This window comes from Pecten maximus, chromosome 14 (genome assembly GCF_902652985.1).
Source record: "Pecten maximus chromosome 14, xPecMax1.1, whole genome shotgun sequence".
Lineage (NCBI taxonomy): Eukaryota > Metazoa > Mollusca > Bivalvia > Pectinida > Pectinidae > Pecten > Pecten maximus.
In genome coordinates, this window is record NC_047028.1 from 27,402,930 (window position 1) to 27,420,361 (window position 17,432).

Below are 17,432 nucleotides of genomic sequence, written 5' to 3' on the forward strand. Positions count from 1 at the left end.
TTACGTTACTGTTTTTCGTATACATATATATACATCAACTACATCATGTACCATTTAAATTCATGTGTTTACTGTACTGGAGACGGATTTTACGTAGGTGTTTAACACTTGTTTCCGAATCCAATTCATCCCTTAGTGTGTTTGCTGTATTGAATGTAAAGGATGTATATTGAATGAAATAAAGTTTATACTAACACAGCCAATATGATAAAATATTGGTTGTGTAATATAACTTCTATCATACGGCGTGTGATACATTTGTAATATTACGGAGCATGATATATTTTTGATTTAACGGCGTGTGATATATTTGTAATATTACTACCTGTGATACATTTGTAATATTACTGCGTGTGATACATTTATAATATTACGGCGCGTGATATATTTATAATATTACGGCGCGTGATATATTTATAATATTACGGCACGTGTTATATTTATAATATTACGGCGCGTGATATATTTATAATATTACGGCGCGTGATATATTTATAATATTACGGCGCGTGATATATTTATAATATTACGGCGCGTGATATATTTATAATATTACGGCGTGTGTTATATTTATAATATTACGGCGCGTGATATATTTATAATATTACGGCGCGTGATATATTTATAATATTACGGCGCGTGATATATTTGTAATATTATAGCGCGTGATATATTGATAATATTACGGCGTGTGATACATTTGTAATATTACTGCGTGTGATACATTTGTAATATTACTGCGCGTGATATATTTGTAATATTATAGCGCGTGATATATTTGTAATATTACGGCGCGTGATATATTTGTAATATTACGGCGCGTGATATATTTGTAATATTATGGCGCGTGTTATATTTATAATATTGTAGCTTAATAAAGATGTACACATACTTGTTTTTAAATAAATTACAAGCACATAATGAATTACTTCCTTTAAGTATGTCAAGGGGTATGGCCAGATTTAACAGCCGAGTTCACCATCTAACTTATTAGTGATTTACTCGACCTCTAAAGAGGGACTAAACTATAATATAAACAGCCTATCCTTTAACACATGATGACGGTGGAAAATTTCCACTTACCTACTGACGTCAAGTGCATGTGACCAGAGTCACGAGACTTATAATTACTACAGCTGATAATGACAACACACGATATATGTGTTGTATGTGTGTCAGTTTACCTATGTGTATATATATATAGCGTGATACGACCTTGTTTATCAGTATATTATACAGTGTATATATGTTGATATGAACTAGGACTTTATACTTTAAGATTATTAGCCATATCGAACATACTTTGATCAGACCTGTGGACAATATTTTAAGGTAGGTTATTGTTGCTTAAAACTTAATATTTATAGGATCCTATGTGTGTTATTCTACAACTCAATGCATTTTTTAGAATCCATGATAACGTTATACACAATAAGCGTGTTAACACAATAGATTTATATATGTTGCATGTGTGTACTAGTATGTGTTGTCGTTTACTATGTATTGTTTCAAATTAATTATAACACGCATGGACTATCTCAGTGTTTACGACGAAAAGAAATCCTTAATTTGCTCTTTATCATCAATATTGGATTCGCGTTATGTGATAGAACCGGAATCATTCTGTCAAATGTCATTTATCAATGCACATGTCTTTGTAGTTATGATAATATACAGGATACGGTTTCATTAATATATATATATTAGCTTAAGGATAGTTCTTAGCTTAGAATTCCCTCTAGGAAAACATAACAGAATTAGAGGAGAGTTCCATAATTAAGATTTTTACAAAATTTAAGGAGGATTCCTTCATAAGATTTTACAGAATTGAAGATGGGTTTCTTAACTTAGATTTTACAGAATTTAAGATGGGTTCCATAATTAAGATTTTACAGAATTGAAGATGGGTTTCTTAACTTAGATTTTACAGAATTTGAGGAGGGTTCAATGATTTTAGATTTTACAGAATGTAAGGAGGAATCATTAACTTAGACGTTACATAATTTAAGGACGGTTCCTTAACTAAGATGTTACAAAATTTAATGAGGGTTCCTCAACTAAAATTTGTTCTTGTTAAATTCTGTAAGGCTTTCCTAATAATATGAATTCTTTAAGTAAATGACTTTCCTTAAATCGTGGAATATTGATGAAACTGACCCCTGACACCTAGTATAGATTCTTAATATAGATAAATATAGATAGATATGATAACATTATACACTATAATTATTTAAGAACCTAAACTTTACATAAGACCTTTAATTCTCAATTTATAGCTACAAATGCATGTGATGCAGGGTTAACAGGTTGACGGAATATGTGTCCTGTGAACTATGTGAACTATAGTAATGTCATTTTAAGCACTTAGCTGTAGTGTATGGCATATATGATCGATTTGAATGACATAGCTTTGTAAGCAAAGACGTACGTGTTTATGTAATTATTGTGACGAGATATCCCGTCTATAATATCTTTTAGCAGTCTAATTTTACTGGCATTATTGGGGGGAAACACTTTTCTGAGCATTCATTGTAATTGAAACAATTGTTTAAACTCTTTGGATGGAAAGCAACAAACAAAGTTTGCAATTTGTACAATAAGAAATAAGCAGAAGCGTTTAGTGCTAAAATCGCTAAAAGGAGATGCTCGCTAAAATATGTAAAATTGCAGTATGTGTTATGGGGAATTACTGGACATTGAAAAGGAAATCGCACTCAAAGTAAAGTACAAGAATTGTTTACTGTCACATTAGACAAACTTAAGTTACATATTATTAACTTCACTGACCGTTGTGTAGTCATGTGAGGTTATGTCATTTAAAAATAAATACATATCGCCAAAATATCATTAAGAATTTTCAAATTTGATGGACGTAGTGAAAATAATAATGGAATTGTTGATAACAGTAAGTGTACATTATCCTCGCTGTCAGGTGGTATTATAAAATTCTGATCTCGCTTCGCTCTTAATACTCTAGAGTATAAATATCAGCTCTCATGAATTGTACATATATATCTATATCAGTATAATAAATGATAAACCATACATCAAACACATTAATATAAATATTTCATGATGACACGGTATGTAAATGATTGTATGAATGTTTGGAGCCGGTATCACAGGGCGTTGAAACAAATTTCCAACACACGGTTTAAAATGTTTGTAAATTACATGTTTATGATATAATGCATATAATTCATATCGATCGTTTGGTGTTAATTTAAACAATGCCCCGGAGACACGACACCATGACACGATATGGTCATGATTGGTCATAAATATTTGGAACCAGAACGTTCAAAGAAATTTCCAACACACGTTTGAAATGTTTACATATTATTTGCCATGATACATAGTATAAATATATTGATCGATGGATGTTAATTTGAACAAGGCCCCTGAGGCCTGTATAGTAATATGTACTATATCGGGATATACGTTTTTTTGTATATATACATTCGACGCTGAGTTTAAATCGACATCTTTGATATCGGAGCAGTTGTATGTATTTGTCTGTATATTTGTCTGTATATTTGTATGTATATTTGTTGGGTTTAAAGGTTTCTATCCTTGATATCGGAGCAGCCTTCTGTAAATTTCGAACGAGTGAAAATATTTGTCGCTGAGTGTAAAATTTTCCATCCTTGATATCGGAGCAGCCTTCTGTAAATTTCGAACGAGTGAAAATATTTGACGCTGGGTGTAAAACTTCCCATCCTGGACATCGGAGTAGCCTTTTATGTATTTCGCATACATGCCAAACTTGATTCCTTAGTATATGTTTTCTACGCGTATCTTTGAAATAGGAATAGCCATGTGTAACTTTTGAGAGACATTTTCCCTTATTTTTGGTCTTATTTTCCATTCTGTAGGTGAACCATGGTACACGGTGGTGGATCCTGTTCCGGCGGGGGATATAGCGGTGGTGGATTCAGTGGTGGAACCTATATGTCTACTAATACTTACTATAGAAACGGTCGTAGAAACGACTCGGAGGGCTGCTTAAAATGTATTGTATGTGTATGTCGCTGTATTGGGATATGTGTCTGCTGTAAGGGTCAGAGCCATGTCGGCCAGATATTGATATTCTGGGCGTGGCTTGTGGTGTTATTTCTCATTACCGGATTGTCTGTGGGTCTTGGGAGATTTGGTCCTACGGATACGGCTGTCAGCCCGTCCGATATGATTATGATGAAGAGAGGAATCGACCCGACTTTCTGTGGGAGTGTGAGCGTACGAACCACGCTTCCTGTCAATACCTACCTCTTGCCTAAAGCTCCACAGATTGCGTCAGATCGTGTGAACTATTCATTTAATAAAACAACATCCATAAGTGACGACAGGTATGAATACTGGGGGTTTTACCTGATTGCTGGTTCTGACATAACAGTTCTTACCTGTGCAGACTCCTTCGGTGATTTCTATATAGTCAAAGGAAAACACCAATTTGGACAATGGAAAAACGACAATTATGATTCTGCCAATAACGAGAGGCATATACTCATAGGGGGATGTTCCTATCCGTTCTATAGCAGAACAAGGGTGTCCTACCACATCAGCACCACTGATGAATACTACTTTGTCTTCGCCAATCATGGATCATCATCGATAGGTCTCGACCTTACATTCAATCTTACGCGTACTATATATGACTTGGGAGGCAATGAAAGCCTTCTTTGTGTTTCCGCAACATCATGTACCGTAGACCTGTCGAGCAGCGACTCCAAGCAAACCATTGTAGTATACGTACCACCGTTTGATGAATTTGACTTTGACGTCACAACAGCGTGTTCCGCACTTATTTATGTTTATATTTTAATATTTTTCTTAATACCGTTCACGATTGGCAGTATTTTTACGGTCGTTGTGCTACACAGAAAAAGAAGAACTACCAGCACTCCTGTTAATGAGAGGAGGGAGCATCATGCCTTTTCAACAAATACCTCCCCGCCTCAATACCAGACGATGCCACGCGAGTCTGAACGCGAACATAAATTGACAACCCCGTCCTACGGTTTCCAGGACGACGGCATGGCCGTCCAACCCCCTTCCTATGAAGAGGCAGTCGCACGGAAGGATGGAATGTGACATCAGTGATGTGATTTATGATTGACACCATGGCGGTGCTGTTAAAAAACACGTTTTGCTCAAACTAGATTAGTCGGCCCACATTGGCAACCTCGATATCTAGTCAAATGTTCGCTATAGAAGGCCTCTGGTAAGATACTATACTGGGGTAAAGAACCAAATCTATAAGGGCTGTAAGTTTGCGATTTCTTTCAACTTGTCTAATTTATGTTTTATTTTAATGATACACGTGAATTATTATCAAAGAGTTTACATTCACTTTTCGGTAGACAATATCAGCATAACATCATTGTAACAATGGTGAATTTCAAAATGAAAATGACGCAAAAGGCGTCATACTAAAATGCTAGATACCAAAATGCTTCAGTTATACATGACCCCATTTCATTATGTCAGATCATTTGAATTTTGAATGGCATGTCTTTGGGTGAAATGAAAACACCATAGCTCAGCCATTAGCGCTGCGGAGCAGTGGGGCTTAAGTGAAGATCCGACGTGTGGTTTGCCAACCATTCGGGATCGTTTATGGGCGGCTCAGATCACAAACCGTCCTGTATTTGTGTCCTGTGACAAGAAGCATTTACCAATTGATTTAGATAGCCTCCTTTCTTTTGTTCAGTGAGGTAGTCACCATGTCTATTCACGTAAAGATGAACCCGCCGGAAACGCAAAAGCATAATAAGATGCAATGATTAGTTGAATGCGCCATAATAGCCGCGAACTTGTGTTTTTTTGAAATTCGGAACGAGTTCAGCCTTAAGTAGCAATAAAATAATTAATTGTTCTCATCATAAGCACAGTTCACAAGAAAACCTCTGATCATCAATAATCCTCCATTGCCAAGCCATGCAAGTTTTACAATTTGGCGCACCTTTCTTCTGACAAAGTTATTTTCTAAAAAAAAAAAAGAATTATCTGTATAGCATGGATTCCGGATTCAAAGGAATAAAAATGAATGTAATATTCACATATCTAATAACACTTAACTTCTGTCCTTGATGATGTTGGCTGTGATAAAATCGTTTATATTATGTTATACTTTCTAGCCTTGTGAGATAAGTTATATAATTCCGGTAATATTTATCTTCCATGTCCATTAATATGTGATTGTATATATGATGACAATACAAAATTATTGTGTCACCAAAGTAAACAATTGTATAATATTTACATATGCTGATTCTAATCTGAAACTCGTAATGTTTTAGTGACGATTCAGATTGCTTTTATTCTGATACCCGTTTTAGAACTGCTTTTTGATGTTGTTTCTTTTCACTTGAAATATACAATAAAGAATATTCCCTAGTGAGTTAACATTATTCATGACTTATTTATCTTTTAGAATAAACACACATGTAACAAAGGAGATTTAACGTTTGATTGACAACGTAGAATATACTACATGTATTTTGAATCAAGCTTTAAGCAGCACAATGATCTGTAGTCTGTGTCTTTAATGACCGATCAATATCACCCGTCGTTTATTGAGAAGCAGAACTCCTTCTTTGTTATTCGATGCCCAGTACATGTGGTTATTCAAAACAATTGAAACGCGGGTAAATATATCGACCTCTCTTGTAACTCTTTTTTGTTTGTTTGTTTGTTTGTTTGTCTCCCCTTCTTCCTTACTAGGCATTTAATTTGTTGACTAATTGACCTTTGACCTGAAAGTAAATGTTGCAATTACCCGACTCTCTCTCATATGCGACCTCATTTTTTCCTCCCAACGTTATTTACTATACTAGTGGCCTGAATTAAGCGACCACCTGTCAGACGCGACTAACGACCATCATTTCCGTGTCCCAAACACTGAAAAGGGACTTTTTTCAGTGAATTTCTGAATTTTAAAACGGAAGCAGAAGTCATAACCAATTAGAAAAACCGGACGAACCTGTCCGTTTTTAAATATTGAAAGTTACTTCAGAAATGCATGATATTTCTTATTATTTCTAATAAATGTCTTCAATTCCTATTTTTTGCCCTGATAACACCCAAAAACGAACGAAACGACTTCATTTCTGGAAAAGGAGAGGAGATGGGGCGAAAAGACGTTCTAGCCATTCAGACGATTTTCACGAAGTTGTAATTGATAAAAATACAAAAAATTTCTTGTATTTGCTTGTATCTCCATTGATTCTAAGTCATGTGTCACAATGACCCAATGGCAGAGCACTGCACATTTTCTTGGAATGATAAAAGTATAAACCGTCTTTCATTAAGATACTTAAACAGTTTAAATGTTATCGTCCAAACAAAGAGTTATTGCAAATAGAAAATATCGGACTTATTTGACCTTTGAACTTTGACCTTGAATATTAGTATGAGTCAGTTTTTTTCTTCGCACCACACATGTACCATGACTCTGACACTTCAAGTTATTGAGAAGCTATTTAGGTGTTTCAACATATTTGACCTCTGTGACCTTGAATATGGATCAAGATAATTTCTTTTCACAAATTTTTGTAGGGTTCATTCCAAGAATCTATCGACAAGTTCTAGGCCAGGTCCGCAGAAAGAATCTGTAAAAAGTACCAGATTACATAGTTTACCTAAATTCTATTCATTTATTTAAGGATTGAATAATGTTATGTTGAGGTGTATGGGGGTATAAACATCAATAGGTCTTGAGACAAATTTTATGAACTCAACATAACTTTATTCAATCCTTATATTTATATTTTTTTGATATTTTGTACAATATTTTGTCTTTGACAAATAGGGACTTGTGCAAATCTACCACAGAACTTATCGAAATGTACGTTATCACTCTTCGTCTACATATGGTTAATACTTTTAGGATTTCTTTCGTGAACAAACTTAATAGCGAATTAAAACAAATATTAGTTTTAAAGGAATTTATTTCATATAAGTATGATCACTTTTGAAAAGGAATTAAAAATATATAGTCCAAGCTCAACAAATGTATTCCTACGCCGGACTTGATATAGTTCATTGAAAAATGACTCGAGTTAACTGTGGTAGGTTCATTGAGTCTGAATTGAGTGGAAATATAAATATTCCTTGTTGACTTCTCTGAATTTTACATTCGCTGTTTGAATATATTCAACCTTCCTATCTCCACAGAAATACTGCTTTCGAGGTACCAATGAGCTAGCCAACGAAAAAAAACCAATATCTCAAACAATTCTCATTTGTCCAGAACTTCATGATCAGACGTGGTCTAATACATAGCTGTAATAGCATGATGCAAATAGGGCTGAGTTACTGCCTCTGATGAGAACGTTTGACCTTAGTCATCGAACGGAACAGACGTACTTGTGATAAACCTACGACTTGTTTCGATTTTGAACATTTGGCCAGTCCCCCAGATCTATGTAAGCTTTATGCAGCTTTTCGTGTGTGTGTTTCTTCAACAAACGTCTTGCTATCTTTACACTCAGACTTAACACTCTAGCACAGACAATACAATTCTTTTCAACGAATTCCGGCCCACATGGGGCAATATAGGAAATACAATCACGAAGAGGTAGAGTGGCCAAAAGACATATGAATGGACATGTATTTATACTAATATAAATTACAAACATATAACAAAATTGCTTGTAACATGCTTCATGTTGTAACCTACGACTTGGAAGTCAGCTAGATTAGCTATTACAAAATCATTACACAATTGATACAGCAATAGTTTGTATTATCTTAAATTTGACATAGTGAAATTAGATAACAACTTTAAAATATCCCCATCTTCATTATTCATCAACCAGATGTATTTTTGTTCTGGATCTAAATTTGAAAAATTGAGAGCTTTCATGCAACATAAATCAAATAGCTCATTCCTATCAGCATTGCATTTAGTACCTGATACTAGAAAGTGAGTTTCATCCTCGATACAGCGAGTTTCACAGTGTGTACATAAACGTTCACTCCGGGAAATATTGTTATAGCGACCCTTTTCTATCATGAGTCTATACGCAGATATGCGTAGCTTAGCAATATGTTTTCTTGCATGAAAATTTGCTATAGATCTGGTATAGGGTTCAACCCAAAATTACATTTCAGGTTAAGGTAGCTTACCAGTTTCCCATCTAATATTTTTTCTCTTTTTTGATACCATTTTTCAATATAATATTTTTTCAAGTATTTTCTTATGAAACCCTCAAATTGAGTAGCACTGGAAAATCTATGTACTGTATTCTGCTGTATATTTAAAAATTGATAATACAAATCTAATACAATTATGCCAAGAGTGATTATTATTTTGGCTTAGCAATTTTGAGCAATTGACAGCTTTTTGCCGTAGTGGGAATTTATCTATAGAGTGTTCAAGATGGAACCAGTATAAAAAGGTATTTTTTTAAGATATTAAAATTTACCGGGAATCTTTCAAGTTCAGAACGAACTGCAAAATTAGTACAATGTTTACTTGCTCACTAAATTTCCGCCCACACAAGTATTTACGCCTACTATTCTAAACAGTTAATGCATCAGGTGGAAAAAAAATTACACACTTGCTATTAAGATAATGATGATCTGTATTTCAATCAGATTAAAAGTGAATATTTATATATATGATGTTATACATACATAAATGAAGGAAATAGATATTAGAAACCTTCCTGAATGTGAAACAGCGATAAGTGAGGCTTAGGCCATCACGCTTTTCCGGACAGCGTGGCACGCCAATACGTCAGTGTTATTTATAGAGTGATGTACCATTCAGTTTGCTTTGTAAAATACATGCACAGGGCATTTGACAAGAAAGCACTAGTTTAAGGTAATGTTCGTTTGGGGAGAGTTTTTGTTTGTTTGTTTTGGTTTTTTTTCCAAATAGGTAGGTAATACAATTCACATTGCGTCACGGTAAGGGGGGAAAATAGGTCATGATTACGTCAAAAGTGAATTCACAGAACTGGCCAGGTGTGTGTGTGTTTGTATGTGTACTGAGGTGTGTGTATGTAAAACATGGTGACGACCAACAAAGGTAAGTAATCTATTCATTTGTGTTGTTTCTTACTGGGCGCATTCCAGGAGATCTGTAGCTAGATTACTTTTTTCCGGAAGCAGAATTATGGTAAATATTGTGGACAGAAATTCTAAAAAACGGTACAACTTCCAGGCCCCACTTCCACCATATTCCGTAACAAAATTCCTTTAATACACACTTATATAAGGAATATCTTGTCTATACTTTGTAGCACATGGACTTGTGTGTTAATTTGTAAAACCGATTAGCAAAGACCTTTAATTCACACTTATATAAGGAATATCTTGTTTTTAGAAATTCTCAAATACGGAAAACTTCCATATTGGTTTTCTGTTTCGAGTATTTCGTAAAATACTTGGTACCAAATGAACTTCTGTGTTAATTTGTAAGACCTATTATTAGTAAAAGCAGAAATCTTTGACCTACATCACAGAAAAAAACAACAGCATTTGTCCGGGTTCTATCCCCTACCCTTTTTAACACTAAAACTTCATACATGAGTTCACCTTAATGAGGCAGTGTACCGCGTGCCAAAAGTCGGTCACTCTAACCGATATTGTGACTTTTGAACTACATCACATACAGATTTCAGAACTGTTGTGATTGAGTCCATACACACAAAATCCAGATTCTTTCTTCCATGCATGTGTGCAATACTTTAGATAATCAATTTTCTAAACCGTGTCATCCTGCAAAAAAAGGTGTAATATTTTCTTTTAGATATCATTTACCGGCTTTGGGTATCAAATATTCCTAATTCAGGAATAGAACCAACTTAATACAAAGTTTGAATAATTCATCTCATCAGTTGAAATAAGCACGGTTGATTTTACACCCTAGAATGGGCGATATTATTGATCAAATTAGTCACATGAACTCTTTCACATCTGAACCCTGATATAAGATTAGTGATATTACTAAAATTCATATCACCAAATGCAATCAAATAATTAAAAGGTGTTATCAGATCCAATTTCGTGGTAAAAGGATATCACTTATCAGTAAGCATCCATATGATTTATTTATCGTCTTAGGATTTCTAGGTATGTATTTAAATTTCACATTCGGTGGGGGACTGTAGTTCAATGATTTGTCTTGCTTGAATAAACTCAGTTTTTTTCGCTTTTGTAAGTTGATTATCATATAAATCTCTTGTTAACAATATACAGAAAAAGTATAAACTAGTAACTATATATGTAAGTGTTTGATGATAGGAGCATTCCTTCGTTTCAATAAAGTTTAAGTCGTCAAAATTAAACTTACCGGGAACTATGTATTTTTTCCAAGTAGTAAAAGTTATCATCTTGACATTATTAATATACGGCAGTTTTACTCTCAAGAAAAACCAAAGAGTATCACTAATTACCTCAAAAACATATGATATTGGTATACGATACGCCTTTCCCTATACATTTCTACGTTAATTTCATTCCATGTAGGCACAAACCCTCATATAATCATCGTTCGGACATAGATTTCATCAATATATTTTATGCATATTTCTGATATCCGAACGAAGGAACGCCGCTTTAAAGAACATATTTTTCAAAGATCACGTTTAGTGAGACCTTAGGTGTGATTAAGCAATAACGGAAAAGGGGTGTATCATTTCGTCAGTACGTGTGAGGGTGTGTGTGAGATTACATGCGTGTGTGCTCAATACGATCATGGTACCGTTAAACTTAAACCGAAACATAAACTTAGACATTATAAATAACACTCAACTACTGCATAAGTGAAAACATAAAGATATTATATATCATGATACAAATAATATAATTAACAACATCAATATTAGTTTTTGATGGACAGGTCTTAATACAGCATAATAGTGTTGCGCGAAATTTAATATACGCAAACGAGTTTCCGACTTTCACAACCGCGAAATATTTACCCCGTCAAATTTAACAACAATACAGTATGTGATGTTATTCTCTGAGTAGCTACTATATTATCCTTGTTTCGTTTACTTACTATTTAAATTTGAGTTTCTAAGTCTTGCAACAAATACGAAAGTTAGACAAACTTCTCATCAGTCAAAGTAAACGATACTACATTGTTATCAATGAAGCCAACTTTGCAAAATATATCAGTATGTACAGAAATAACAAAAGTGCCGCAATACCTTTCTGTCTTCACAGGCTTCTTCGTCTAGCCTTAAGAGACAGAAAGACCTTGCAGAAGTCTTGATGTTTTGTTGTTTTTTAATGCTTTCCTTCGCAAGGAATTATTTTTACATTGCTAACATATTTTTTTACTGAACAGGTTGATCATGGTTCACGGCAGTGGTTCTTGTTCTGGTTCTGGTTCTGGAGGAAGTGGTTGGGATAGAAGTAGCAGCGATACCTATATTAGCATTCCTACATGAAGAAGGAAACGTCGCTTAGATAGACACGGAAATGGATTGAGCTCCGACGATTGCAAGGAATGTTTTCCCGGTATCGGTCTCTGTTTTGGATGTAGAGGCAAACATCACGTTCATCGGATATACAAAATTTGGACTTGGCTTTTCATCGTGTCTTTCGAGACGGAAATGGTTGTCGGGTTTTGCCACTTCGTTCCAGCAGATATTCCCGCAAGTCCATCAGATGTGATTCCGATCACGCGAGAGATCCATCCGTCATTTTGAGAAGGTGTTAATATTGATACAACTCTCCCTGTTTGCACTTTTATTCTACCGTCACCGCCTGTCCTGGCGTCGACAAAGGTAAAAAACGCCATCACCCAGACTGCATTTGTGGCTGCCGAGGTACGAGTATTCGGAATTCTATCTTCTCTCCTGCTCCATCGTAGAACTAAGCATTTGTGGTGACGATGTCTGGGATATGTATATCATCAGTGGAACTGGCAATTTTTATTTATGGCGAGATGATAACTATAACCAGGAACGTACAAAAAGGCCGTGTGAACAACCAAATCCTTCCGGGACAACAATAAAGTACAGTTATCGTCAGTGATGAACACTACTTCGTTATAGCGAATCACAACTCCGGACCGTTAGGTGCTAGCATAACTTTCACATTGAACCGTACAGTGTATGATTTGCGACATCGTGCAGAAGTCTGCAACAATTCAATGCACTGTCACGTTGACCTTTCGGGAGATAACGCGTATAAATGAATTGTTGTGCACGTACCAGAATCTGATGAATTTGATTTTAACATGGAAACCACCTGTTTACGAAGAAATAAGGTTTCCATCTACATATTTTTGGTGGAACCTCTCGTTATTGGTATCTTTGGAACAAGGTTAGTAGTTTACTTTAAAGGTCGAGCCAACACAATGTGCAGAGCCGTATCTAAATATGAGAGTCCTGATCTCACAACATTACCGTCATCACAAGGTTATCAGACACCTAAAAATGACTGTCGAGCTAACACAACGTGCAGAGCCGTATATAGATATGAGAGTTCTGATCTCACAACATTACCGTCACCACAAGGTTATCAGACACCTAAAAATGACTGTCGAGCAAACACAATGTGCAGAGCCTTATATATATATGAGAGTCCTGATCTCCCAACATTATCCTTTCCACAAGACCCTCCGTCATATGAGGGAGCTGTTAAATCACAGTATAGTTGAATCAGCAGGAATACATGCTTATATCTAAACCTGAAATCGATTTCGTTTAGATAGACGCACATGCCGCATAATGAACACTGAACTGCATGATACTAAGTGAACAAAGTGATCAATCAACATTAAATTAGATGAAATACTATCATTTTACTAATTGCTCAAATTAGTATAGCCATGTCTCAGACAAATGACCGACCATGACAACGTTACACATCACGGACAACATGGTTTACTATCAGGAACTTGCGTCTTGGAAATTAGTGTATTTAGTTGATTTGGTGGAAATAATCGCGTGCCAATATTCTCAATTGTTATTATATTCGCGTGTGGATAATTTCGCGGAGATTTAATGATCGCGTAATAAGGGGAAATTTCCACGCCGCGAACATTTCCACTTTTACAGTACGTCATTCTAGGTCTCAGTGGTGCTTAGGATCAGAATAAGTTTTAATTGGTATACATTAGAATGTGCCGTGGCGTATCACATTGTCTTCTGGTGTTAAAAGGCAGCAAAAATGTACATGTATCTGATCCCATTACATACAGGTTCCTTGCGTCAAAAATACTCCACTAATAGCAGAGTTAACACTGATATTCAATTGCATGATATTTTGTTTCATTGTAAAGGAAGCATATGATCTCAACACCTATTCGGCTGTCGGTCGGATATTCTATCCTAGTATATCTATACTAAAACCTTCATTAAATGTATCACATCCTATGTAATAAGAACGTGTATCTGACATAACTTTGTGATTAACTTATCATATATATGTATAAGTTGTATATATATCATGCAAGAACAATATCTTTTTCATTACTGTGAAACATATAATTAACATGAATGTAGTTATAGACATATCCAGTTTAAAAGTTACAGTCGCTTAAATACTGCAAATATATCCTAATCCTGATATATGAACATTAAAAATCCGGTGCTTTTACTTGGTTACGATTTTAGATAAATAGCTACCTTAATGAAGACCTGTTTGAATATAATACATTGACATACTTACTGGAAACGGTCCCTCAAGTGGTCGACCTGGTTGTTTGTATTCATATAAGGTTCAGTTTATCAAAGAGCTGATCGAAACAGCTGTGAAAACCTTCCACGGTATAGTCAAACCAGAATGACCTGTCGTGTTGTCCTTTTCGTGGAATATTTAAAGTGGGTGGATTAATTTGTGCACAGATGTGTTAAAAAAACATTGAGTAGAAATACTACTGTGTCCAGCAGGGTGCTGCTTTACACCATTCGTTTTTGTTACAATTTTATATTGACAACACAGGAAATGTATGATTTATTTTTGATGCATGGTTTACACATACATTATGTATTCAAGTAACTATGTGATCAATGGTTAACAGTTTTGTCACGAAATCTAGACCAGTATAAATACTAAATGATGCAGCTGATGATAGGTTTGTTACATTTTATACAACAAACAGATATACATGTATATATATATATATACAAAACACCTATTTCCCCTAAATGACTATAGACTCGTATGTAATCAATATGCTAATCAAAGTTCAACACGACAGGTCAGTCTGGTCGGACTTTACTGAATTAAAATTTAAAATATGTTGATGTTAGCCTTTAAAAATATCGGTGACTGATCACTGGAGGTCTACGTCATCCACTTGCTACTTAGATAATTACTGGGTAATACAAACAATATAAACAAACATAGAACGTTATATTGAATTTTTTCTTTATTATGCCATACATAATTAAAAACGAATTAAACACAAAAAGCAATATAACCATGAAAAGTTTGATACCAATGACGACAATAGAGTGGTAATCTCTATACTCTTGTAGCGGATACATCATTCATTGAACTCGCCATATAAGTTATTTTTTCGATTTGGAATACTTCTGGAAGTATCAAATTTATTATTCTTCGCGAATATTTATTCGGTTGTACCCTTTTACCAAATAAACTTTAATTGAACTGAATCCTTGTCTTAACACTACATTTTTATTAAGAACAATTTACCCATTCAAATATTAATAAAATATACAGAAGCAATCAATTATCCGGGAAAATTACAGTGATTGATACATTATGCACGTCAGACATGAAATCACATATTGTAATAGTATTATAGATAATCAGAATTGTTTAAAAGTTTGATATATAAATCGTACGTACAGTTCATAACAATACTCGTTTTTAAAACTTGTAGATCTGTGACACTGAACAGTTACGTTAACAGCAAGATAATTCTAAAACATAAAGAAAACAAATTCAAAAGCAATAAAACAAAGAAATATTCACCTATAAGACTGATATGTAGAGATCAGAGAAGTATTACACCGTCAAAATAATCCAAATACATCAGGCAACATAACCCGACACAATAGGTTATACACAGATTGTCAGTATTGTTAAAAAGATTCTTTTGTAAAGATTTGAATACTGTGTTGTACACTTGTGTACGTCTTAAATCGTATCTTTAAAACACTACATCAATACCCAACGCCATTAAACGTTGATGTTCAGACTACGTCTCTACAAAGACTTGCGTAGTAGGTGAAAAAATTCTAGATTCAACTGTAATGCCTTTCACTATTTTATGGAATGTAACCGTTTTACTAACGAAAGGCATATTTTGTTCCAAAACCTAAATAATCTGAATGTTACAATAAGTTAATAAGTTATGTAATATGGAAACTCACAAATTTCCGTTGACCTTAATAGAAATATCTTTAGATATGTGCAATGTTTTATCAAATCCAGTAATTATATAATAGGTTTTGAATTTTGTAATTTTGATCAGTTTATTTAGTAAACCGTATATTATATCAATTTTGTTATTATCCATATAAATGTAACTATGCCTTGTAATACACTGTATATATGTTGGGAAAGGCGTTGATAAGTTGTTGTAACTTGTGCCTAATCCCATGTCTATGTTTTGACAATAAATATGTTTAAGCTAAAACTGTCTTCAAGATTTAATATGGAAATGACTGCGTAGAATTTGACATATATAAGATTTATGTGCAATTAAATTTGAAATCAATAAAGTGGATCTCTGATTAATAGTCTTAAGCAAAAGTGTTCAGTATACAATTATTGCGTATTGTAAACAGCATATAATTAAACCCTTTCTATCTATAACGACTTCTCTGTTTAGGAATGAATATATCAATATGACATATGATCTGTAAATAAATTCAAACTGACAAGAAGTTGTAGAATAGCACGTAAAACAACACAACACCATTCGGTATACTTGTAGAATGTGACAGAGGTTTTCAAATACACAATTTTTTCCAGATGAAATAAGATTTTATACATTCCCGTGTTGGGACAGTGGTTTGTTACTGATTGACAGGTATGGAAATAATTACATAATGTATACAATATAATATAACAAGATAATCAATTACATCAAATATTAACACGGAATGTGTCTTTGAGGATACGTAAAGGATGACGCTTGACAGGGGAAAACATTTCAGGCATAAATACTCGCAAAAGTAAATAATTTTAGAAATAAAATTGATGTGATATTCAGGAAAAGGTATCGAAACTTTAAGTTTGTGTTCACTTCGTGTTTTGAATTATCTATTTATTAATTCAAAACTTGCATCTACTTTTAATTAATATTTGGAGGAAAATATGTCAATCTAGCAAATAATAGCGTTATTATCTTTTATTTGGAACTATTGTAGAACATGAAATACTTATCTCGATTAAAAAGAAATGCAAAACGCTAGGTAGCTGGAAATTATATATATATATATGTGAAATATGTACATATCCTTTTGTTATGCAACACTTTTATTATGCAT

The 17,432-nt window shown here is 34.2% G+C and overlaps 1 protein-coding gene across 1 annotated transcript; it reads left to right on the plus strand.

Moving 5' to 3' along the window:
• The first annotated feature begins 1,207 nt into the window (after nucleotides 1–1,207).
• LOC117342453 lies at nucleotides 1,208–6,408 on the plus strand. The gene is made up of 2 exons (XM_033904614.1): nucleotides 1,208–1,332; nucleotides 3,876–6,408. Exon 2 carries the CDS (start codon nucleotides 3,883–3,885, stop codon nucleotides 5,089–5,091), a length of 1,209 nt encoding a protein of 402 aa, XP_033760505.1. The 5' UTR covers nucleotides 1,208–1,332; nucleotides 3,876–3,882; the 3' UTR covers nucleotides 5,092–6,408.
• Nucleotides 6,409–17,432: the final 11,024 nt, after the last annotated feature.

Excerpts from the sequence above, each read along its gene's own strand:
- LOC117342453 (XM_033904614.1), top strand. The coding sequence starts at position 3,883 with ATGGTACACGGTGGTGGATCCTGTTCCGGCGGGGGATATAGCGGTGGT.